The sequence below is a fragment of the Thunnus thynnus genome, chromosome 13, assembly GCF_963924715.1.
Source record: "Thunnus thynnus chromosome 13, fThuThy2.1, whole genome shotgun sequence".
NCBI lineage: Eukaryota > Metazoa > Chordata > Actinopteri > Scombriformes > Scombridae > Thunnus > Thunnus thynnus.
Window position 1 is genome coordinate 26724369 of NC_089529.1, and position 27502 is coordinate 26751870.

At 39.3% G+C, this 27502-nt stretch overlaps 1 protein-coding gene across 1 annotated transcript; it reads right to left on the bottom strand.

Annotated features, from left to right (window-relative positions):
* Positions 1-531: 531 nt before the first annotated feature.
* klf5l (Kruppel like factor 5 like) lies at positions 532-27502 on the bottom strand. The gene is made up of 4 exons (XM_067608850.1): positions 27113-27502; positions 11823-12759; positions 11185-11244; positions 532-3499 (listed from the first exon to the last, which is right to left on the bottom strand). The coding sequence occupies exons 1-4, from the start codon at positions 27251-27253 to the stop codon at positions 3321-3323; spliced, it is 1317 nt and encodes a 438-aa protein (XP_067464951.1). The 5' UTR covers positions 27254-27502; the 3' UTR covers positions 532-3320.

Genomic DNA, 27502 nt, shown 5'->3' on the forward strand with positions numbered 1-27502 from the left:
GTGATAATTCTCACTATCAGAGACGCCTCTCACTTTACATATAATCATTTGATCCATTATTAATGTATAAATATTGATAGTGCACCTTGAAGTGACCAAAAAGTCCCAGTTTTGAACAATACATTTATGAATAATACACAAATATCCCAGAAGTCAATAAATAACACTTTGACAAATGACAAACCATCTGCTGACATTTTTATGGTTCCTGAATATTTCTCAAGTTCCTTCCTGTTCATGATATTTAATCATAAAATAATCAGTAAAGATTGAGAGCTTTGATATCTTCCAAGAGGTTCCTTATCAGGACAGATGCATCATCAGTTTGGATGAGTGACAGCAGCTAATGGTTTATTTGCACAGTAGATGAGTGAGTGGCTACATTTGAGGGCTTGTTTGTTTAAATGATGTTCTGTCATCATTGATTTCTTCCTAAATTTCCGCTCACTATTTACTTCCCCACTTTGACTAAAAACTCCTATTTTTGAAGAAAAATTGCGCTCAAACATCAAAGACACGAGAAAACTGATCTATTATTTTATGAATTATTTTATTTCATTGCAGCATCAAACAGAAAACAGAGAAAAACAGCATTGTTGTTCTTATTAATTTGTACATAAACTGGTGAATTCTTGTACACACAGTAAGTATCAAAACCAGAGAAAATTAAAAACACATTTGCATACGACCGATCTAAAATCCCATTATTTAAAAAAAGAAAAAAAAAATATTAATATTAGAATGCAAACAAACAAGTATTTACAGTCATCTGAACTAAAAGTACAGTTATGTACACTTTGTGTGGTCACTTCTCCTTCCATGAGAAAGACAGGAGAACTTGTTTCCTTGGGAAGGAACTTAAAAAAAAATAAAATCATAGTGTTGAAATAACAGGATGCGTTTCCTCTCAATGAAAACAAGTCAGACAGATCTAGGTCAATCAATGCTTAACGCTTGTTTTATCCTCCATGGAGTACTGTGTGGGTGCAGCCTCCAGCCTCGGTGCAATATGAACCGATTGAAATAACAATCACATAAAAATGCTTATGTGACTGTTTAAACGTTCTGCTATCACCGACTTGTTACTTTTAATTAAATGCCAAGTGTAAGTATATATTTTTTTTCAATTTTTCTTTTAAGATTCCTTAATGACATTTTTCCAAGACTTTGAATGTTTCAGTTCAGTTCAAACTGACAACTAATGTCATGAAATCAAGCGAATGTTAATCTGCTGCTCATCGTGTTATGAGGACTGACATCCGTGGGAGTCTTTCACCAGCTGCACTGTGCATTAAAACAATCAGGAAAACAATCTTGATTACAGAACAGGTCTATCCACCCATCTCTGCCTTTCTTGAGTTCAAGTGTTGAACAAATATGGGAGAGAAAAAAAAGGGGATAAAAAAAAAAAGCGCTGAATAGAAACTGCAAGCAAACCGCAAACTGTTGTCAAAGGAGCTTGGTCGCTGTGGAAACGGGCAATGTCATGGATACAAACATTGGCAAATCGCTCTGCTCTCTGAGCTCGACAGGTATTACCTGTGCTGAAACAACTAGGTGATTATTAACTTTTCCATGGAGAGCTCTCGGATTGTATCTGTTGATAATTTTACTACTTTTTTTTAAGGCCCTGAAAGGAAGTTTCAACATGGTAATATTTCTCATATTAACATTAGTTTGATGAAAAAACAAAACAAAACACAACTTGTCAAGTATAAATCTCAATACATTCATTGTACTCACACACACACTTATGCACACATATATAAACAGGTATTTACAAAAGGACGGAGTGGATGTCTGCTTGATGACCGTTTCCACGTGTCCTTGAAAGTTCAAAATGATCAAAGATGGCGACAGTGATGATGATGTTGGCAGTAGATTTGTAGAAAACAAATAGTTCATGTTGTTTACAGAAGAAGGAAGCGTTTCCAGGATGTAATCAGAAGGAGTCCTGAATGCTTCATAAGAGCCTGTTAACCACAGTTCTCATGACAGCAATATTTGCAATAGTTTTTTAGTGTGTGTGTGTGTGTGTGTGTGTGTGTGTGGGCATGTGTGCGCTGATTATGTACCGCATGTTTATTTAAATCAACATACTAGGTTCTCGCCTGATCAGTGATGACGGCACGCACCAAAATCATCTCATAGTCCCTGGTAGATCATTAGCTCTGGTGCTAAGACTTCAGCAAACAATGTATTGACTGATAACAGGTGACCAATAAAGGAAACAATGAGAAAATGGAGAGGTTATGAAGCTTGACAGCACGAACTTTTGCATGATTTACATGACGGTGGCTACGACAGCAACTAAAAGTAACTGTGCAGCAGATGAAATGTCTACAACAGATATACTGAGCATTAAAAGATCCCCTTATAAGTGATGGAGGACAAAATCCACAGTCCTCGTTTTGTGTAAAAATGTATTAAAAAATAAAGTGGATATCTTCCACAGTTAGTCTTTTTAGTAAAAGTTCCCTCTTTGTCTTTCCCTGGGCAGTGTTTTCCTGTTGAGACGCAGTGAAAGGACTGTAACAAAAAGAGGGAACTTGGCACTAAAGAGACTGCAACTTTGAAATATATTGACTTGATTTGACTAATTTTGGCGGCTGAAGCTTCATATTAGGTTCAAACAGATATTTAAATACTTTTTCTGCACAAAACAAGGACTGTAAGCGCTTTAGGAAGGATCTCCTAATGGTCAGTACGAACAGGAGTCAATTCAAGTCAGTTTTATTTATATAGCGCCAAATCACAACAGAAGTTATCTCAAGGCACTTTCACATAGAGCAGGTCTAGACTGCACTCAACGTTCCCTCTTGAGCAAGTACTAACTCCCTTTCAACAGGAAGAAACCTTGAGCAGAACCGGGCTCTAGGTGGGTGGCCATCTCCACTACAATTGTCACTGTTCACATCAGATTCCCGTTGGCCTATAGAAGGTGTAAACTACCAGGTGAACCCTGTGACACATCTGCTTCTTTCCCTCGCCAGAGAGGAGTTTCACCAGGAGATCATAAAGTGTTACGAGAGCTCACTCGATCTCCCTCAGACTCATCCACTGAACAGGAACCAACCAGCACGTGTTGCAAGTGCAGAGACAAAGACACGGTCCCTTCACTGGCCTCCCACCTTCAAAAACACCACTAGCTGCATTTGTTGGGAGCACCAGAACAAAACCACAGGTCCGCAGGGATGATTTTGGGGCTGTATCTGTTCATGATTCCTTTAACGCTGTTCAGGTTCAGGTGGGCTGTCGTGTGTGGATACTGCTCTATTTGTGTGTGCTTATGTGTGTTTGTATATACAGGTATGTCTGTGTTAATTCTGGTGGCGTTTCATGTGCAGGGCAAGGTGGTCGGAGCGTGAGAAGCAGCGGCTGCAGGCGACACATTTGAAAGGTTTGGCTCCGGTGTGTTTCCGGTAGTGCCTGGTGAGCTCGTCCGATCGGGCGAAACGCCAGTCGCAGTTGTCCCATGTACAACGGTAGGGCTTCTCGCCTGCAAGAGAGAGGAGGAGAAGTTGTTAGAAATATACATAACATTTTCTCTACATTAAAAACAAGATGTTATTTCCTGCCATGACAAGACAGTGTCCTTGCTCATGGACAGTTTTTTAGGATTTTAACCACTGACATTTAACCACCAGACATTTCACCAGACACTAACCGGATTTGGACCAGAAACTCCACACTCAAAAGACCAAATAACACCACGATGGCAGTGAAAATTCAACTACAAAATGATTTAACATGAAAACTATCAGTAATACAATAATGTAAACGCTGAAATTCTATAAACTATCAGACTTAATTCCTTCCTTCCAGGCAGTGATTGATTTCTCTTTACATCCATTTGCAATAAAAATCAACTCCCGCACACTTGAAACTTGCTTGAAATAGATAAATCATCACAATATGACACCTTCATTTTTTTTGCCAAACGTAACATTATTGAATGGTAACGCAGGAAATTTGTTTTTACTTGACATCCTGGGGCTTATTTTTGTAGTTCTGTCCATCATTTCTATCAGTTAACATTTTAATCACAATGTAATTGCTGAAATCTGGCAGTTTGTTTCCTACCAGCCTGTTCCTGTATTATTGGATGCGGCTGTACGTCTAAGTGGGGGTATAATCGGTATTTAGTCATTGTTAAATGGCAGTTAGCTGTGTGAGTGAGAGAGTATGTGCTTGTGGTTTTCAGAGCTCCCTTCTGTAAACACCCCGCTCATTTCCATGAAGCCAAACGGTGAGATAAAAATTGCACGGTGCAACATTTGAGACAATGTGCTCCACCACTATGTCAGGTGTCATGCACCCATGCACCCATACACACACACCCACACCCACACAGCATATAACAAGATATCCAGGTTGTTTTGCTCTGTTAATACATACAACTTTATTTGATATGAACAACAAACAAAGGAAGAGGTCGCTTCATTCACAAACCGTCACAGAATTAAAAAAAATAAACCGTCACAACTGCAAGATGTTGCTTTCATTAAATTCTTGACAGGGTTCAGTTTGTGACAAGCTGACAGCAGTAACTGCTGTGTGTGTGTGTGTGTGTGTGCCATCACAGCTCACTTTGTTAATAAAGAGTAAAGGTAACTGACACACCTTTATTTACAGTTACATTTGTCATTATCAGACCAAGTGCATGTGGTTGCATGTGCCTTAGGTTAGGCAATCCTAAAGTAAAAAACATGTCTTAAAGCAGGTTACGCCTGAAGCCTGGAGGAACTCTAAAACGGCTTTTTTTCCATCCCTGTAGTCTGTCTGCAGTTTTATTCTCTCTGATCCTCAAAGGCAACGTGAGTGACTGATTTATTTGATTATTTCAACATCAATTCCTGACATGCTACCAACTCTTTTGAGTTTTTGTGAGGTTATTAATTCATAATCAAGATCATTTTATTTTTTCACAATCTGATTAATGAATGCCTTATGTGAAATTCCTGCTCGCTGGGGTAAAAGCCATTATGCGTGGGGGGTTTCACCTACATCTACAGAAAAACTACCTGTGTGCAAGGAAATGTGTGCGTAGCCTAGGATGTGCTTAAGACACACAGGACCTGGGCCGACAAGTCCTCATAACTAAATGACAGAATGGGTTGTTTGTTTTGCCTGCTAAAACCACTTTGTTAAAGGTACCCAGTGGAGTTTTCGGCCACTAGGGGCACTATTGAGCAATGTTTCACGAGTGATGAGGATGCACATGCAATTACATGCAGGCAACGCAATACACATTTATGCCAATGGTTTTATACTATTCCACTGATGGACAGCTGGTGGTAATGCACCAGAGAGAGTAGCGTTACACTGTCAAAAAATACAAGGAAGAAAAAGACTACAAACTAGCAAACCTGGATGTAACAAAAGCACAATTTAAAATATTAAAAAAAAAAAAAAAAAGTCTTTGCAAGTGTTTTATGAGGACAGAAATGCATTCATTATGTTTGTGAATGTAAACAGAACATTGTTTATTTAGAAGAAAACCCTATAATGTACCTTTAATATGAAAAATACTGATTAGAGGAGGTTTAAAAATGAACCCTACACCGGCCTTTCACAGTGTGCTTTGCTCTAATTTTTTGTTTCATTAAAAAAAAAAAAAAAAAAAAAAAAATCCTTGTTTTGGAATGAAACTTTTGATAAATAGCAAAATATATCCCTAACTCATGCACTTACTTATTGTACCTGTAATGTTGATCATCTTGGAAATAAAGTGTATGCCGCCGTTATATAATTATGAGGTGGTTCGGGATACGGATGTATGAAGAGAAATAGCATGTAGATACACCCAAACATTGACATTTCTCTGCTGTGGCACAACGTGCTATTGCCAAACAGTGAGCTAATCATCAACAAAGAGAAAATAGCTCTGTTGAATAGGCCCGTATGCACACAATAGGGAAAAAAAAAAACATCTTTCATAGCCAAGCTGGAAATTAATGCCTGAGAATCAATGTGAGGCATGAGCACAAACAAAACTGAGAAGGAGATAACTAAACAATGAACATCTGCTGAAGCCAAATTCCTTAAACTGTTTGGTACTTTTCTGAGCCAAAAGTAAAAGAGTTCATGTCTTGAGCAAAATATTAAATGCTGTTTATTTGTTTTTGAAAAAAAAAAATATCTGAAAGTTCATCATACCAGGATATAAAGGATCTAGTCTGTGTTAATCATTGGTTTATAAAACAAGGACTCAAATTAATGTTAGCTCAACGTCCTCCATCTTTTTCAAGAAGTGTTTTTCTATTAAAAGTGTTGTCTTGTAGATTTTTAATGCCTCAAAATGTAATTTCTAATCTGTGTCCTTGGCTGAAAATTCTTGAAGAAACCCTTTTATCAGCCAGCGTCGAGGGAGTGTGACTGTCTTTGGCCATTTGGGTCATCAACTGCTCATTACCAGCATCGGCCCCATTAGTGCTGATTAGATAGCTTCTGCTATTGACCATCAATCACTCTCTCATAGCCATTAGCAAAGTCAAGGGGTCCAAAGAGCAAAGGGGTGAAGCAGGTGACAGGAAAAACTGAAAATAAAGATAAAAAAGAAAGGCTACATTTGTATGTGAGAGTCAATGTCAACAGTTTTTAACTGAAAAACAGCTTTTTGAATCAGCATATTTCTTAAATATCCCATCCACAAGTAGTTCAGTAACTGTTATAAAATGATTTTGGGATGACTAAAAGTTAAAAACAGTATTTCACAAATGTTTTTGAGTAAAGAATAGATGTTTTTTTACAGCTAGAAACAGGATAATAGCTTTAAAACACTTATTTGGGGTACCATGGATCCCCACGATTAAAACTGAAAAAGTTTTTTTAAAAATCCAACCAGCACCTAAAGCCCACATGAGAGGCTCAGAAGTACTCCAGCCTCCTATCTGGACAATATCCTGTTTCTAGAGTTAACTGCTCTTAATGTGTGTGTAGAGGTGGAGTACAAATGTCTCCATATAAAAGGTTGAGGCTCTTGACCCGCAGGTGTGTTTGGTTTTGCTCTATAGCTGCGCCGTCGGGGTCAAAAGCACAACCGACTCTATCAGACTATTATCCCTGCGGGTTAGCAAACAGGCTGGTGAAATACGACACATACACACACACAGAACAAACACACTTCACTGGTATATATTTCTAAACAAGCTGCCAAAAAGGTCAGGTGCAAGCCTTCCCTCTATCCATTCATCTGTTCCTTTCCCTTTAGTGTGAAGCTGAGTTTTGGGGAAATTAACGTGTTGATCGACTTACTACCTGTGAAGTGATAAGAGCAATGACACCAGCATCACTTGTGTATGTTTGACGACCCTGTCCGCATTATTGCACATTTAGAAAAGGTGAAATTTATATTTTTTTCCCTCAGTTTCATTGTTTTTTACCACTTAAAGCTGAGTCCCCCTAATAAAATACAGTAGATCAACTTGAAAACAAAGCTTTTGCACTGTTATGTGGAGAACATAAACTGAGCTTGAGCTGCATAATGACTGCCATGTGAAAAACCTTTCAGAAACATGGCCGATATCTTTGGGATTGTGAGCAGTGCTGTAGTGTTAAAAGCCAACTTTTTACGTTTGGTTTTCATTTTCATTTATATCAAATCTTAAATCATTCTCTAAAAACTGAAAATGAGTCATCGAGCCAGGAGAGTTAATGTAACTTTTATTCATGTAAGTTTTATTTTTGGAAAATATTTTCTTTGTGCACTGATTTGTGGTTGTGTTCAGTTTGTCTTCTTCTTTCCACTTCTTACAGAAACCAGTCTTTGGCATTTGGAAACATTAAGTGAGCTTTATTTCACACAAGAATGATTTTGGTATCTATGATCTCATCTCTTGACATATAAGTTCACCGCAGCTCCTGCTGTGCCCCCCCGACCATGCAGACATCTTCCTCAAAACTAAAAAAGGCATTAGCGCTGATAGGCCTTTACAGGCATTTCTACATAACAGACAGCAGCTGTTTGATCAGGTGGCTGATTAGAAACGGCCAAACGATTATCTCTCTCTGAAATCCACAAACACACTAATGTAGTATGAGTGCACATGTGAACATGTCATGAACCATAACAGACAAACAACAGAAGTCTCACCCACACAAAACACAACACACTCAAATGTACAGCTATAGTGCATCAATCATTCAGGGACACAAAAGGCTTTTGTTTCTGGCTGCTACGCACGTTTTAAGAAACGTACACTGTATATTTACTCTATAGGAGGCTTCACGTCTCTCTGAACCTGCTGGATGAAAACACACTTACTCCTCCTCTGATTCCTAGTGATTCTATGTACAATAAATACACTAAAATAATTGTCTTTTTTTTATTATTCATATTACTCAGTCTGACTCAAGAATTAAACATTAAACTTATGTTCATTTCCTGAAGACGCATCATTAATTGCCACCAACAGTAAGCGCAAGTGCAAAGGTCAGAATCATAGTGAAATAACAGGAGATATAACAAAATGTTTTCACTGACCTTTAATTATCTTACATAAATATTAGACATTTCTTAAAAAGAAAGAAACAATGAGGACATTTTCAAGATTTTTCAACAATTTCATCAACTTCAAACTATTCGTGCCATAAATGACTACACCCAGTCCAGTATAATATGTTTCACTGAGTCAAAGAGCAAACATATAAAGGCTCTCCAGTACGCCCATAAACTCTTTGTGGACCTCTTAACTTTATCAGCTCAGTTAGTGTTTGTGAAGAGGGCTGGAGGGATCCTTAATCAGGTTGATAGCACTCTACTCTTTACACACACATACACATACACACATGATTACACAGGTCAACGTGCAGACCTCTGATGGCTGCTGAGGCCATGGTCAAGGTTGGCTCCCCGCACCAGTGGGAGAGGCAAGATAGTTATGATAGCAGAGCTGACAATGACCACAGATAGTGATGCAGTCTCCCTGCAATTTGAATCTGTTTGTTAAATCTAGTTTTGTTTACCATTGGCCTTCTTCCTTGATTAAAACTTTACTTATCCAAGTATAAAGTTGACTCAGCATGCTCATTTATATGTTTTGCATTCACATTTGCCTCTCAGCTGAGACTGTACACAACCAAACTGGTCATGTGCTGGCTGCGGCCACAGGAAGTGGTTCAATGCATTCGTCGGTCAGAGGCGTCTCAGCAGTAGTCGCTGAGGGAGGGCTGAGCTATGCTGCATTCATGTCATATCTGAAATACCGTTATCACGAGTTTCAGACTTGTAAATAGTTTTCGCGTAATTATGAAAGAGAAACTGGAATCTTTTTGAAAGCTCCGATATATATATATATAGTACCATTCACAAGTTTGGATACATTTTCTCATTCACAGATTATAGACATGAAACCTGTAACAATGGGTTGCAAGTAGATATAACTTAATTTTAAGGGTTCCTAGTCAAAAAGAGTGGGAACCAGTGACCTGTTGAGGCTGTTGTGCATGTTCATTTCAACAATGTGTGTCTGTCAGTAAGTCAGTTAACGGGACGTTCACTGTCCGCATCGCCTCAAAGCCCTGCAATAACAACAAATAACCATGCTTCCTACGGGGAAGTGAGGAACTCTTTTCTAAAACAGGTTTAAAACTTCCCCCAGGTGCCAGATGGTTTTATAGCTGTAATTTGAAAGACAGCCACAGATGATTCAACTATTGAAAACTGGAATGCTAAACATCTAAACATTAATCCATACTCCTTCCTGATACTGATATTTCCCTCTAATGTAATTTACATTTGTGTTGAAGTTGAAACAACATACTGCTCTCTTATTGCTTTACTGTGTTGTTTTGTTTATCATTCTCACTGCATATTTTACTGCCTATTTGTTTTTTTTGGCTGCTTTATTCTGCTGTCCAACTTCCCCACCGAGATCCATAAAGTTTCATGTTATCTATTTATGACCACAGGGAGATCTGTTTCTATTTGCACATTCATTCACGTGTTTGCTCTTCATCTCTGTCACTTTTTTCACAATCCGAGGAGCTCTGCAGCTTTTATCGGATGAGTAAATCTCCAAAATCCACATCTGAGGCTGCTGGGAATCCACAGGTTTCATTTTACAGGAGGGAAACACATCGATACCAGCCTTCCCCCATTCTACAACCCCCCCCCCACCACCACCACCACCTTCCTCCTCCTCCATCCTCTGAAAAGGGACTGAAAAGCAGGAGTAACTGGTTTGGCCTTTGTTTTAACAGCGCATCATCCCTCCTTCCCTTTTCCCCTTTTCTTCATCCTCCCCTCCTCCCTCCTTTCTTTGTTCTCTCTCTCTCTCTCTGTCTCTCTGGGGAAGCTCAGAGGACAGGTATGAGCATGTATAAAACATGGTGGAGAAAAAAGGCGAACTCTTAAGCAAACAAATGTCGCTTCTATGTTGTTTTTTCCTTCATTTGTGTTTTTCATCTCTATTATAGTTACTGGGCGTAATCGAAACTGGCGATGTGACAAAATATGCAGCATACAAATAAATAAGCTGAAGCCAACTGAACTCTGCACCTAATGGTTACAGAGGTGAGATTGTGACTAGATGGTAGCTGGTTTGAACTTTAAGATTAGCCTGGAAATCTGGACAGAGAGGGAATAAATGTTTTTTTTTTTCCTCACCAAGGTTGAAAACGTGAGTGACCTCACACATTTTAATGGATTTTCTAGGCTCTCAGAGTTTAATATTTTATTGGCCATCAAGTGACATTAGGTTGTATTGTATAAAGTCGTCATTTTTACTATTTTAAATCAGATGGCCATCTATCAGTGACTGAATCTTAACTGGAAAATCCAGGCACATGTTGCTGATGTTGGAGGAGGTGAATTGGACCTAAAATCAGCCTGGTTATGTTCTGGTGTGTTAAATGGAGCGTTGCATGAGGTCAGGCAGGGCACCGACGTTGTGCTTGCTTTAGCAGCATTCGTCAACTGCTTGGCTACTAGCTGACTAGTAACGTTTTTGCAAAAAATGTTCAATTGCCATAAGTGTCTCTGACTGTATGTATACAAAGGATGTTATGTTCAGCAAACCTGCCCTGCATTAAGAAAAACATAGGAAGCAAAATAAAAGTATGTGGATCTGACGACTCTGATCATTTACCCGTCGGAAAGTTAATGCAGTGATGTGCAATTATGGTATACATATCATGGCAAATAAACACAGGCAGATAATATCTAACTTTAAGTTTTCTTACCTGTGTGTGTCCTCTGGTGTGCCTTCAGATGAGAGCTCTTTGTGTAAACTTTAGTGCAGCCTGTAAAGAAAGAAAACAGAGAGAAATCATGAGCCAGGCAGAAATATGCTCACCTGACACAAACATAAAGCTCAACATAAAGCTGGGATCCAAGGGGAAAATGTGCTGCAATTTACCAAGTTGTTGGTGTGTTCTGTAATTAAAGCCAATGAAATCCTGCATGATTCAAGCTGCCGATTGTCAAAAAAGCATGCAGCAGTAGAGCTTTATTATTTACTGAGTGTGTCTGGGGAAGATATTAGATTGCATACTGTATTATATATGTTGCCTAAGGGTCTCTACGCATGGACAGTTGAATGAGCTGAGCATAGAGCACAGTGCAGAGGCAAAGTGTAATGTAGGTTTACATCACCAACATGTGCCATGTAGCAGAAAAGCGCCGGGCAAAGGCTATGAATTTTGCATGTCAGTCAGTCAGTGAGCGGTAAGAGCCCAGCGAAAGAAAGGTTTGAGAAGAACATCCTTGCTCCCGGTGGAGGATTATTCTCTCATTCTATGAAATATTTTTCTTAAATGAAGACAAACATATAGTGAGATCTACTGTATTTGCAGTGAGAAGTAAATAAACCACAACAGACCTGGGTAGTCACAAAAGTGGATCCTCCTCTTCTCCAGCTCAGGGTTGTTCCGCCTGTTGTATTTGGGACCCGTCAGGACGCCCTGGCCGTGTGTCATCAGCATGGCGTGAGGAGACAACCCTTGCACCTTTATCCCTGCCAGACGCTGTTGGTATGGAGGTGGAGGCTGGGTTGCTAAGCTGAGCAGCTCAGCTTGACCGTCTGGGCTCCCTGGTTGGGAGTTTGGGGGCGAGGGTGGCAGGCTATGGGGGGCCGTGTGCTGGGATGAGTTGGTCACTGAGGCCTGATAGTAACCGTGATGCTGATGATGCTGCGGTAGCTGGTGCTCTGCCATCATGTAGTTTCCATTTGTTGTAGGCAATGTGGCGCTGCTGAGGTTCAGCATGGTCCTGCCGCTGGAACTGGATGCTGCCGGGCTGGTGTGCGACAGGGTCATGGTGAGGTCGGCACAGCTGCTGATGGGCATGTGGTAGACCTGCGGTTGGGGAGCAGGGGGTCCGATGTGAAGCTCTGTGTCCAAATTCTGCTGCTGCTGGGACCCTGTGGCTACGCTGACCACTCCGTCAGAGCTCATGTCTGGTTTGATGAAAACGTTGTTGACTACAGGCGGCATACTGAAGACGGAGGTGAAGTCCGGCAACGCCTGGGTGGCGGTGGTGGGGATTGAGCAGGGCACCTCCAATCCAGGTTCTATCTTAATTTGCTGGGGTGTGAGGGTCTTGGTGTTGGGCCGGTAGAGGCCTGTGCGAAGGTGAGTGGTACTGGGAAGGATGACGTTGATGTTGAGGCTGTAAGGGGTGCCGGGTTTCTCATCTGAGAAGTACTCATCGACCACGGAGGCGCTCTCTCGTCTGTACTTCTTGTCACCAGTGTCTATCATGGGACTCAAGAGAGGACTGTTGACCTGGGGGAGGTATTTGTCCATCTCCAGTCGAGTCTAAACAAAGGAGAGAGGAGGATAAAGGAGGAATTTAATGTGTGTAATCAAACTGAAATTTACAACAACGCTTCACTCATACTCTACAATGTTCTGTACTGTTTATTGGTGCATCAATTTTGCGCTTTCCTCCAACCTGCTTTATCTTAATTAACTAAGCAATTTACCAAATTTCCCAGAATACCTTTCAACTTACAAAAGAGAAGGAGCATGAACCTGGTCTCAATGAAAGGTGAACAGACGTCTATGTAAACAGACACAAGCCATGAGCACTGAGCTGTGTCCAGGATTGCAGCTGATCAAACTTACAAACCCCACCTGTCTAGGAGTTGCAATACATTCAACTTTAACTTAAGGATAAAAAAAAAAAACATGTGTCATGTGACAACAGCTTTATAGGAAATTAACATCATTTTAAGCCAGGAAAACTATCAGTGAGTAAATTGCTGCACCATCACCGCTAGAATTGTGGTACAGCAGAGCACTTTGGGTAAAAACTTGCAAATGCCAATCAAATGCTGACATTTAAAATCGGAAAAGCTTTCTGTGGAAACATCCAGAGTGGCAGTGCCTACTGTTTGGCAAAATATTTGCTTAACACTGACACGGATGGAGTATTTGTTTAACTGCTGTAATTATTTTGTGAGATTAATGGGCTGCAGATGGTGATAAGGTGGTTGTAACATGGTTCAGTTCCACACAAAGCACAGTTAATAGAAACAAATGAAGGCACAAGATACAGAGGCTGAAAGACACAGTAAATTTGAGAATGAAAACAGTTAATAGAGTTAAAAGAAAAGTTTTAGCGATGGTGGTACCAGGACTTCCTACTCCATCATCCTCCCCTCCTTCATACCTCACATTCCTGTTTTCCAGTGGAGCTCACTGCCCTGACAAATAGCCAGGAACAAGAATTAGGACCTGCATCCAAATTCCTGTTATGTCTTCTTGCCTCAAGGGCTGCCATGTGTTTCATTACCTTTTGCATGTGTGGAGATGTATTAATAAGTAATGAGTAACTATTAATGTGATTGATTGGTATCAAAACTGTCAAGTCATAAAATGAAATAGTGAAGAACTACTGAGTAGATGACAATGATGCAACCACAGTAACAATCCCGGACTTTTTCATAAAAATACACATCAGTTTGGTAATTGATATACAAACATATACTTCAAACTACTAGATACACAATTAAAAGTGTTTTAAGCGCTGCCTGTACAACAGCCTTTTCCCAGGAAAGATCCATGGGGAAACAGGAAGTGATTTGTTTTACATTTCCATTTCAAAGTAACTGTCAAGTAAAGAAAAGGGGGAAAGTCAAACAACAGAATACAAGCTATAATGCAGACACAGAGTTCAGCTACATCAGATGTGTTTCAGACTGAACATACATGAATTTTAGCTGAAACCTGAGTTGAGACTGAAACATAGAATCTGTGGATTTGCAGCTGCAGGTGGGTGCAGCGGGTCAGTAAATATGCCTTTCTAGTTATAATACAATGGATTTGTTTCTGGTCTTATTGAACATCAGAACTTTAAACATAAAAACGATATAGCGTGGGGTTTCTTGTTTGAGGCCAGGCACTGGCATGCAGAGAGTATACTACCCAAATGACAACCCAGACTTTCCTTTTGTTTCTTAACCAACTCATGTAATTAAAGTAAATTAAAATTACCAGCAGCAGCAGCAAGAATTGCTGACTTACACTCTCAACTCTTAAACATGGTATTGCAACTTTGTGCAAGGCTATGAAAACCTGTTTTCTACAATAACACACCATTATCTGCTAAATATAAAACCATACCAGTTATATTACATGAAACTTTTCTGTATTTGTTTTATTCTAACTGGTTTGAAGTAGGCGGGGCTTTGTTGGAAAAAGGTGACTTCCACACAGGAATCAGAATTTGATGAAAGAAAAACATTTGTTGCTTTTTTTTTTTCTTTTGTTGCTGGGACTGTCAATCAGATCTGATCAGAGGTACCTGTGTGACAGCTGTGGAAATTGTGTCTTTGTGTTGAAATACAGAGAAATGTTTTTTAATGCAACAAGACTAGGCAGGTAGAATGTATAAGAAAATGATTGCAGGTATTTTCCTGTTGTAATCCAGATGAACTGGTGTGTGTGTGTGTGTGTTTCAGTCTATGAAGCAGACAGTCACTCCTTTAGAGGTGCACAAGCCGTTAAAAATAAAGAATCTGATCTGCAGACCACACACACGCCCAAACGCATAAATGCATGTGCGTGCATGCCACAGAGATGCAAAAACGAAATGCACACAAATTATGGCATGCATGCACAGATACACATTAATTTACCAGCACACCTAACTACACACCAGCGAACACACACACATACACAAACAGGTAGAGAGTTCCCTACATGGGTGTGGCTGATGCTGCGGTAGCATGCATGAAGAATAAACCGAAGAAAAAAAAAAAAAAGCTCAGCCAAACCAAAACAAAGGCTGAAGGCATGAGAAAGATGCAGCGAAACCTAAACACTGTCAAGTAAAAATAGACCTGCCAGACAAATCTGATCCTCACAATGACAACAGATACACTGAGGAAAGGATGGATGGCGAGACAAAAGGGGGAGGAGGGTGAGGGTGGAGATAGAGCAAAAGAAAAAAAAAAAAAAGAACCACAGAAGGGAATGACAGAAAAACAAATGAGCAAGAAAGAGAGAGAGAGAGAGAAAACCACAAGAGATGAAAGTGAGCGGCTCATTATGAAACTGATACCGATGCGTGAACGAGGGGGATGATCTGATGGTGACTTCTGAAAGGATTTAAAGTGGCTGTCGATCAGAAACTCCTGATGGGGAAACTGTTAACATTTCTAAGAAATCCGGAAACCAACAAACAAAAAAAACAGAATTCAGAGAAACACGATGTTCAGTTATGATGCTGCTGCTGCTGCACAGACGTAATGACGACTTTCAGTTAGGGCTGTAACTCTTTACTGGTTGATTCATTGACTGATTTGCTTAATTTAAAGAGCATGCTACTGCACAATAATCAATAGATGTATCAGAAATGATGTTCACAACTGATTTGATTTTATTGGTTATTTGATAAAATGTCAAACATGATGACAAATGTTCAAAAATGTACAAAAGGATAAAATTATTTATAAAACTGTTCACATTTGTGACCTGCAGCATCAAACCAAACTACTAAATAAATTCCAAAACTTGATCATTACAATTAAAATACTTTCCAGTTGATAAACTACTTATCATTTCAGCAGTGAATTATTATGTTCTGTGATTAAAGTGATCAAATTAAAGTATTCTCATATTTTACATTAGTTGTGATGATTAGTCAGTTAATCGATTAGTTGTCAACTATTAAATTAAAAGCCAACTATTTTGATAAAGAATGACTCTGAATAATTAACCTATTAAGAAAAAAAAAGTCCAAATTCTCTGGTTTCAGCTTCTAAAACCTGATTATTTTCTGGTTTCAGTGACGTGACTGATGATATATTTGAGGTGTGGACTGCTGGTCGGGACAAAACAAGACATTTTAGGACGTCATCTCAGCATTTGGGAGACGGTCATCGGCATTTTTCACCATTTTCTGACATTTCATAGACCAAACAACTAATCGAATGATCAAGAAAATAATTGATAATGAAAATATTCATTAATTGAAGCCCTATTTTGCATCTCCGGTTTCATGACATTTTGAGCATTTTCCACCAGAAAAAACAGAAACCGAGTCCGAGTTCCTAAGTTGTCTTATCAGTAGGAGCTGAACTGTATGAAAACATCCCCCCCCCCTCCCAAAGTAATCAGAACCCGGAGTGAACAGTGGAGTCCTGGACTGAATCGTTCGTCGGATTCAGGACAAATGACCTAACGAGGTGCTGATGTGCTCGAGGTCGCGTCCAGCAGCTGAACAGGTGGCACAAAAGGGAGGCAGAGAAGGCCTCATTTCAACGCTGTTATTCTGCAGCACTGCTTCAAGTGCCAGCACATCAACACACAAGACACACGCACAAACACACATCCCTCTGTTAATAACCTGCTGATATATTTTCATACACGAACTTTAACCGCTGTTTTTTGCGTGTATATTGTATAAATTTTGTTCTAATGTGGTTGTCAGCTGTAATTTTTCTTTTTGTTCTTTCTGTATGTGAGTGGATGAGAAAGCAAAATTCAGTAAGTCAGAGTCAGTATGTGTGTTTATGTGCGTTTATGCATATTTATGCAAATGCATGTCTCTGTGTTTTACATCTGTATATGTGTACGTGCTTAAATGTCTGTATATGTTTTGTCAGCGGTGCTCGTGGGCCTAATAGGTGTCCATCACTCATCGCTGGTGAACTCACCCGGCCTTGTCACCAGTGCAATCTGAGCACTTGGTGAAATTAAAGTCTGGGGTATTTACTGAGGAAAAAAAAAGAAAACAAAAACAGCCTCTCTGTTTCTTGCTCACTGAGGGCTCCTGTGTGCCTTTCAGGACAGGACACAAACAGGCCCTGTACTGCTGGGGTGCTGGCAGCTGTAACCCTTGGGTGCCCTTGGCCATGTCCCCTGCAGGTTTGTTGTTGATCCCTCTTGCTGTCAGATTCACCTGCATCTTTGGACATTTTAGCCTCTTTACCGGGCTAGACGTGCAAGACTTTGTGCATAAGGTTGACGTTATCTGGCTTGCAGTTTCCTAAAGAGCAACCAACTGCTGTTCTGCACCAAAAATTTAAATAAATCTAACATCAAACAAACTTACAGATACCTTTACTCATGTATCTGCATGCTGTTTGGAGGTATGCTGAAAGATGAGGTTAGCCTGGCTTAGTTCAATTCACAGATTTCTATGGGAGCAACTATCAACAAAACATCTCCAGTGATTGATGATCTAACTGAGCCACACATTGTAATTTCATGTATTGTTGAAGTCACGAACTTTGCACACACACTCAGCAAACCATCGACCAGTAAAAAACAACATCCTTAAAAATCATAAATCATTCAAAATTAGTCCCTGCTCAAAGCAAATACCTCCTCATCCTCCCTTTCCACTAGGGAAATTAAAATTTCTGGTCAGGACTTGCAGACTTCAAGAACAGTTTGATTTTACATTTTTCAGTCTTCAAAACATCAAAGGAAACTTCAGTTATAATTTAAACAGCTAAAAGGAAACCTTCGCATTTTGATGTTTGTTTATTTGGGGTGCTTGTCTTATAAGTTAATAATGTTGACTAGAGGCACGGCAAATTCAAAAGGCGACTGAGTCGATGAACTACAATTCAAAATGTCTTGGTATCGTTTCATGAAGTAAACGAGGAGAATATCTCCGGGTCAAGAATGAGTCAGTTAATGATTGGAGAACATGTACAACTGCTCTGCTATGAATCCTTCTGCCCGATAACAAACAGTAAGAGTCTCTTATCAGCTCTGCTCAGGTTTATTGGATGGAGTGGGAGTTTCCATACTTCTGGTCCATCTAACATCCATCCTTGACAGGCCTTCACATGTTTTAGACCCATTTTCTACAAGGAGAAAAACTTAACGCTGCTACACATTTTACAATTTTCTTCTCATATTGCTTGCAGCACTTGTTTTCCATTCAGTGCACTAACAGTATGAAAACATCTTGTCTGCTTTTGCTGATAAAGTTATATTATTGTTGAATGCGGTTGTTATGATTTTGAGAAGCCTGCAGCTTGTTACCACACAAAAGCATGAATTCCACAAAAATAAAAGCAGACAAGATGTTCACGGATGTTCATGTGTGACTCGAATTTATTTACAAACAAGGTCCGACTGGCATCTAGGTCGTTTCCATTTTCCCACACTGTCAAAGAACAAAACCACTCATTCACTAATTTCACGTTTCTGACCAATCAGAACTCTTCCCACTTCCAACTATTTAATTAATTGACTGGTGGATCTGTAAAAGTCACCAAAAACTTTTCTTCTTATGAATTAAGCTGATTGATTGAGAAATCTTTAACAGTAGGGCTGCAACTAACAATTATTTTCATCATTGATTAATTTGTCAATTAATCAATTAGTCATTTAGTTTATAAAATGAGTCTGCGATGATGTCTTCAATTTGCCATTTTTTTTTCTGACCAAAAGTGCAAAACCTCAACCTTTTATTTACTGTCACATATGACAAGGAAAAGCAGCAAATCTTCACATTTGAGAGGCTGGAACCAGATAATATTTGGCCTTTTTCCTTGAAAAATGATAAAAAAAATGATAATTTCATTATCAAAATAGTTGCAGATTAAACAATTTATTGTTGCAGCTTTACTAAACCCATGTTTATTTCATACTGAACAATGTATCAGTAGAGAAACAGTCAAAACAGCCCTCTGACCTAAAGTGTCTGAGTTATATATAGTTATAAGGTCCGCTATATCAGACCTCTTCCCCTGCTAACTGGCTGTGTCTGCACATCAGTTTTCCTTTATGGCTCTTAGGAATGCAAAGAAACAGTGGTCATTCGCCTTTGGATCTCCATAAAAGCAAGACTGATAGCGCCGGGGCCTCTTGGTCTGCTCGCTGTGAATCAACAGAGTAAAAATCATGACAGGGTCGTCAAAGGAAAAAACAAAACCTTTGAGACTGTGATGATGTTTTATGACCACTGATGGAGGGAGAGATAGGGAGAGTTATTTTGGCCTCTCAGGACAGTGACTGATGAAGCCAAGAGTTACTGCCAGGAACTCAGTGTAGCTCATCTGTGAACATCTGGTAAACTGAAAAGATTTATTTAGCATTTGGTAACATTTTTAGTGTTAAAACATCTCATTTACTTGTGTCTAAACATCCAGAAAACAGAAAAACTGAAGTCCAGAGGATACTGTATTGTGTGAAGCAGAGAGACAGAATGCTACAACTAAATGCTACAACTCCTCAAGATCCAAGCCAAGTTACCATGTCTTGCTTGCCACCTGCTTATTAAAGTGAAGGGACTCAGCCCTGAACCTGATCAGGCTCACTTAAGGTGGACTGATCCTACGGAGAAATATCTGGCTGCTGAGCAAAACTCAGCTGACGCTAGCTGGTTGAGCTGATGTTGGCCGGTAGGAAAATTTTATCGCTCAACCCTATTGCAGACCACAGGTATTAGGAAACAGTAGAATATGACTGGACTGTCTGTAGGCAGCGTGTACTGTCTGGTACAGAGACACGGCTGGGCATGATGGGTACAGATGACATCAGCACACCAAAGAACCCAAAAAGAGCAGAACAGCATGAGTCAAATGATGAATCTGCTCAGTTTCTGGTTGGTCTGCTGGTAAACTGAACACTCTGTGTTAGGATCAGACTGATTGATGTGTTTGAACATACATAAGGTCCACATTAAATAAAAAAATCAATTTCTTGTGCTGAAAATGCAGCCATTTACACAGTCCTGAGTTTACTGAGATTACTTTGAAGAACAGCTGAAAGCAATTTCTTTTACTTGTGGTATTAGTTTTGTTGTTGCGCTAAAGACCTATTTAGAACCCAGCCATACTTCTCATTTTCAAGCACGCTGTTTTGCGTCAGGTACAGTTTGTTGTCTTGGCGGTGGACAACGATAATAATGAAACAGTCAGACTGAAGTGCACCCAAGAGTTTGAAACACAACAAGTAACCCAGGTCTGTGGATTGAGTTGAGTACTGCAATAACCTGCTTATTATCTTACTCTGATCACATCTGAATTCTTGACTGAAGCTCACTATGACATCAGGAAATACTCAAAAAATATCCAGCTGTGAGCATCTGTGAGCTTTATGGAGACCACAAAAGACCCAACAGATAACTAACAACATCTGTGAGAGATGATATGAAGAAAAATGCAGCACTGACAGACAGCCAGCTGAGTCACGTCAAGTCATTTTTATTTGTATAACTTGATATCACAAATCACAAATTTGCCTCAGGAGGCATTACAGCCTGTACATCCCCTGTCCTTAGACCCCTGGTTTGAATAAAACTGCCTAAAAAACTTAAGAAACCTCAAGAAGAGCAACAGAGGAGGGATTTCTCTCCCAGGATGGATAGATGTGCAATAGATGTTGTCTGTACAGAACACAAATTATAGAAAACAGCATTGAGCAAGATAACAAAATCATAATGGATTTATAATAGATAAAGGTGAGCACAATAACAACAATCAAAGAAAATGTTAAAAACAGAAATCAATAAATTCAAAGACCAAAAATTAAAAGTTGGAGCTCTGCCTTTGCCTCAAACCCATTTTCCAATCTCAAAACCAAAACTACAATACATTTTTAATAAATAAAGAGAAAAAATATCTCGGTCTTCACAGATATTCAATTTTCTCCAATGAATCATGTTGTTTCCTAACATCACACCTCTCATCACCAATCACTGTGGGATTGTGCGAGCTCAGACTCGTCAGCAGACGCCTGCTCAGATGCAAATCAGCTGCGTGTGTTGTCCTGGAAGTCAAATCATTAGTCAAACCAAAACCATTTCAGCCTTTTGCAGCATGAAAAACATCTGCCAGCAACAGTGGGCCTAAAAAAAAGACATGGGGATGTAGGACAATATACCGATATATTGGTTGATATGACACAAACCATGTGGAAAAGGGTCACTCTGTTCAAAATAATGACATCATAAGCATCAACTAAAACACAACAAGCTCCAAGTACAATCCCAGGATGTAAAAAACATTGCAGCTCTTGAGACAAGAGTCATTTTAAACCATATCTGAGTATTGATCTCCAGGAATCATTAGGCGTGACTAGCGACATGCTCTTGATCTGTACGCCATTAAGTTACTCTGTAACTTTGTCTGTCGTCTACGCTCAGTCTTACAGGAAACCCATTGCTGATACAATGACAAAAGAATCTGGAAATAGGTTTCATATCAGTTACTTATTCTGTCATTACTTCTCATGGAACATGAACAGATTAATTCAACTAAACAACAAGCACTGTTTAAAAGTTTCTTTTGATGAGCAGGCTTCAGTCCTAGGCTGACAAAATGTTGGTATTTGTAAAGGCCGGATCCTGTGTAACGTAATGATAACAAGTCATTTCTAAAGAAAACTGACAAAGTTCTCTGTTCCAGCTTCTCAAATGTGAGAGTATGCTGCTTTTTTAACATTGGGCACTGGGTTGTGATGGGTATTTTTCAGTTTTCTGATACTATAGAAACTAAATGTCTGTGCTTTCTACTGAACTGATGAAAGACTAATGTCTGCCAACAGACATTTATGTAAATCAACAATATTACAATACAAATTGGATCTTTGTCATTATGTTCCTGACACTTCCTGTTTTTTTTTTTACTGGTTTCTTTGAAACTCCAATATATCTGATTTGATGCTTTATAACACAGAAGTGCCTGAAAATGAAGCAAATAGGTATGCCTCACCTCTGCCAAAGCATGTCGTGCAAAGTGATTAAACCCAAATTTACTGGATATGCTGTTATATCATGAATGCACAGTATTTATAACCCTTACTCTACCAGCTCTGTTATCACACAACTGTCTTGAGTTGTTCTGTGACGTGAGTGATTGCAACATTGGAACCTTTCTCTACCCTCCACGCCATATAAACGTGAACACGGCACTAGCAACAGTTGGCCACCAAAGTATTTCAAAGTCAACATATTCCTTTAAGTGATAATCTAATGGATTTTCATATGATCTGATGTCTATTGTTGATAGCATGAGAAACAAATTAGGAGCATAAATGTACTGAATACTTTGTTTGGAATTAAAAAAAAGAACAAGGTAGTTAGCATGAGCAATCATAGCCATCATGGCTGAACAGACGAGGAAACGCAGGCCATGTAGACAAAGTATCATCAGCCAGGTGACCTCTGACCAGTGCAGAAACAGACACAGACTAGACATAAAAAAGTCTTCCTCTTTAAATAATCACTGTGGTTTTACACTTCCAACGGTATGTTAATTAAAGGGGAAATTGTGGGCCTACTGTTTGCTTGCTACACTGAACAACAAACACAGACTCATTGAAAACAATTACGGAACAAATTTTGCAGGATGATTTTCCAGAACAATAGCCTTCGGCCAAAATTTTTCCAATTGCTACTGACAAATTACCTGAATACCTCAAGTGTAAAGGCGACAAAAGGAACTAACGGAACTAACAGTATGTTCTTAATTCCTCCAGTGACTCAGAGAAAACTAATTATAAATATATTCATATTAACAATGGATCAAATAACTACTGTATGTGTAACGTGAAAGGGCTTGTAGTGATGAACAGGGACACAGTAACAGATGAATTTTGAAATTCAGTGTTTTAGCATCTTTCAGCTCACTGTTTTGGTTTAGTATCCTGGAGATTGACTGTTTGGTTCAGTCTGCTAACAGCTTTTTTTTGGCAAAAAAAAAAAAAAAGCTCTGACAAATCCACTGTTCGATACACACCCAGCAGTAAACGGCAGACACATAAGTCTGCAACAAGCTGATGAACATTGTGCATCATTTCACAGATAGTGAACCACATATTTTCCTCAGGAGGTGGCGGAGACCAAACTAGAGCAAAAACAGGAGTTTTTGTATTAGACACTTGACTCAAATTTTGTTTCATATCTGCTGGATGTGTAAACAGGCAACTGCTTGCTAATATGTCAATGTTGTGTTTACAACTTGTTGCACAGCCCCAAAGTTACCAAGAAAACCATTTCAACTGTATGAAAAAACTCCAGACTGCAAGTTTGCTAGATTTAATTTCACTCCATTTTCCTCACAGGCGTTGAAACACAATTAAAAACAACGGTAGCCAAAAGATCAGTGAGCTCGTTTACAGACAGGTTTTTGACAAAATTACTCAGCAGTAAGGGGCATGTTTTGACATACACAAAGACAACATTACATGAAACCAAAGACCTGCATGTGACTGGTGTCTCTGGAGCCTCATCAGCTTTTTACTGCTGCTGTAACTTTCTCATGATGTCGACCTTTATCATCCTCCCTCTTGCCTCGAGGCGGCTTATGGAGATGTGGGCCCTGCTCAGACAGGTCGGGCAACATACTGCTGTCACGACATCAGCTCAGTTAAGCGGTCTTTAACACACCAACACAATGACACAAAGACATGTCTCAGAGGGGAAAAAAAAGGCAAGAGGCAGGCTATTTTTGTACCCAGAACTTCCCAGAGTGCTTTGCTTTAGTCAGAAACACTGTGTTTGAAACACAATTAGAGAGAAGAATAAAAGGATGAAATGGAGAGTAAAAAAAGGGTGACAGTGAAAAAAACAAGACAAACAGAGAATGACTTCCGTGGAATGCGTTGTGTGGAAACCAACAGCATGCACCTTCACAGTAAATCAAGAGCACATAAGGTAAACCATTTCGGCTTGTGGTTGATATTAATCTGCCTGTGGGGTAACTATTTCACTTAACCTGCCGTCTTTGTTCTTGACAAAGTCATGCTTTGCATAACACTGAGCACTGCATGTTACAGCTGCAAGAAACAAGAGAAAAGCAGCTGAATGTTGGCCATTTTGTCTTGGGTAAAAGCAATACTACATATATTTGTGAGTTGTCATCATACTTCATTTGAAGCAACAATGTTTACCATCAGAATAGAGCTGCAACAAAAAGAAAATTAAGCTACTTTGATAATCTATATATCATTTTGAGTCATTTAGTCAAGAAAAAGTGACAAAATTCTCTTGAACCAGCTTCTCAAATGAAAATATTTTCTGGTTTCTTTAGTCATCTATGATAAGAAACTGAATATCTTTGAGTTGTGGAATTGTTGATCAAGCGAAAACAAAATATTTTAGGTTGCCTTTTGGGCTTTGGAAAAAAAAAAGTGATCAACATTTTTCCCCATTTTCTGACAGTTTATAGACCAAACAACTCATCCGTTCATTGAGAAAATGATCAACAGATGAATCGATATGAAAGTCGTCGTTAGTTGCAGCCCTACATCAAAGAATCCACATGCAAACAAGCAAGTTTTTCTCATAATGCTCGAGTCAATAATTGACAGCTAAAACCTGTTTTCAGCTACATGACATTATGATTCATGGAAGCACACAAACCAGTTCATTTAGACTATAAAATGTCTTTTCTCTGTTTATGACAGCCATTGTGTCTCACATTTATCTGTACAAAGGCAACTCTCTGTGTTTCTCACATTGCACAGAAGACAAAGGATAAAACCTGAAACAAGAATGACTGAAACATCTCCTAGAAAAAAAAAGACTCTAAGCTTTGTCGTACTGAGAGAGGAACTTCAGCCTTCACCTTTTTGGTCATTATTATACCTGTTTAAACTTACTGATATATTATATATAATATTTTCTGGGTGTATGAAGACTTGGTTGGTATAGATAGAAGAAAGCAAGTGTCAGTGGACACATGAACATCTGTATTTCTGCAGGTGCTGCATCATCATGTGGAATTAAATAAGATTTGTGAACACTTTAGCAGTGTGTGCGTACTTTTTTGTTCTTTCATAGATAAAAGAAGACATAAAAAATATATATACTACTGATATGGCAGCTGTATGATGCTGTAAGGACAGATTACTACAGATGTCTTGACTCCCGATCCAATAATATTGAGTATCTGCCAATAATTATAATAAAATAACACCGATATTGGACTTTTCTTGCATAACACGGCTGCACAATGCTCACTTAGCCTGTACGCATAAATTCAAATTACGCAGACATACAGAAATCTAGATATTGATTGTTAATCAGTTTCTTGGGCTGTACTTGTCCAGTGGACAATGCCAATGAAGTCAGTTCAAAACAGATCAACCACGTGACTGCGTTCGTTACATTTTTGCATGAAAATCAACAGTACAAGCTGGGCCCTCTCTACAACACTTGATGCTTTCTGTTGAATGTGTTGCACGCATGTACAACACATGAAGAAGAGTGCATCATATCCATATGCATCAAATCTTTCACCTATAAAATCCACTGTAGGTGTACAGTATTGCTGTTCGTGTGAAATGCAGAGCAGTTTTAGCCTCGGGTCTTGGGGTTGGCTCCCTGTTTACCAAACACCTTTGGCGGGAGGCCAAACTCAGCACCGTCCGAAGGCATCCGGTTTCAGTTTGCGCTGTGTTGTGATCACGCAGGGCCAACGTACAATCCACAGCCATTTAACTTTAATGCAGCTGTCATGTCTCTGCTGTGATCAGTTGTTCATGTTTAACAAAAGAGGTGCTGGGGAGGTCACAGAATGTTGTTAATCCTTTTTGTTTAACTTATTTTCTACAATTGATTGGCATGTTGCCCTGCTGTAACACGACATCTGCTACTTCCTGAAACGTTCAGGCACATTTCTGGCAACGGAGCGAACCAAGTGTTCCCGGGACACAGACAGGATCTTTAAAGGAGCACGATGATTGATGAAGAAGAAGCCATTTTGCAGACTAAGATTCAACCTGCTGCTCCATCATGTGATCACATCCCATGACTTTTGCAGGCAGAGACGGCCATCATAATGTGAGGAAACAAACAGGAAACCACATAGCACATGCACTCAGGTTATATCCAGCCCAATGTACTGTAGGTGTTAAGTAATCCCAATAATTAAGGCCAGCAGGGTATTAACTTTACAGTATATTGATATCAACAACACAGCAGGTATAAATTGTGTTTGTTTTCAAATAAACTACAGCAATTACAACACAGCCAACTACAATAAGCTAGTTCTTGCTTTTCAGTGATGTAATGCATCACCTTTTCTGTATCCATAAATTATTTCCCATTATAAATCAATTACAATCATTGCAGATGCATATTAGAGGCTTTGAATGTCATTATATATATATATATATATATATATATATATGTATATATATATATATATATATATATATATATATATATATATATATATATATATATATATATATATAGATAGATAGATAGATAGATAGATAGATAGATAGATAGATAGATATTTTTTAAATACATATCTTAAGAGAAACTTAAAGCTAACTCTACTAACATGACTAAGGAACACAAATAAAGTTTGATCAAATATTACAGAGCTGCCACTAGTTGCTCCAAACAATTTATGTGTGAACTTGCGTTGTCTAACATGTCAGGTGTCTGTGTTGGACTTTAACCTGCCTGCCTGTACAGGTGAGCTGCTTCCTCTCACAGGTAAAAGCAGCCTAACAAGTGGAAAAGAAAAGCAAAACATGCAGCTCAACGGTAATTAAATGGTTTTTTAGCAGTTTTGTTTATCCTCAAAACGACTTTCTACTTTGGTTGAAGAACCACCTGCAGCCACGTTGTCAGTTTAGACGTGAAAGTGAAGGGTAGAAAAAAGTTATTAAAACACCCGGAGGAGCCGGACCTCCGGTTCACCAGGAGCCCGGCCGGACCTCAGCGGGTGGCAGTGACTCTCACCGCGGGTTTGACGTCCTCAAACACGGACGAGTCCTCAGCGCCGTCCGCTCCCGACAGCCTCACCGGCTTCAGCTGCGTGAAAACCGCCCTTTCTTCTGTCGCGTGCGGCGGATTAATGGGCAATCCTACACTCGCTGCCATTTAGCTTAATTTATCACTTAATCAAATATGTCTTCAGAGTTTGGCTTAGCCTAAAAGTACATTAAGATTTCTAATATTTTCAGTTGAAAGCTACGGAACAAGTCCACGGCCCTCCCCTCTATTCTGGCTCCCAGGTAGGTTTTACCTGTGCTCAAGTATGGACCTGCTACCTGGAGGCTACAGTCGACACACATAACAGCCAATCAGAGCAGAGGATGGAGCTCGCGGTCCAATCCGCTGTGTTGAGGA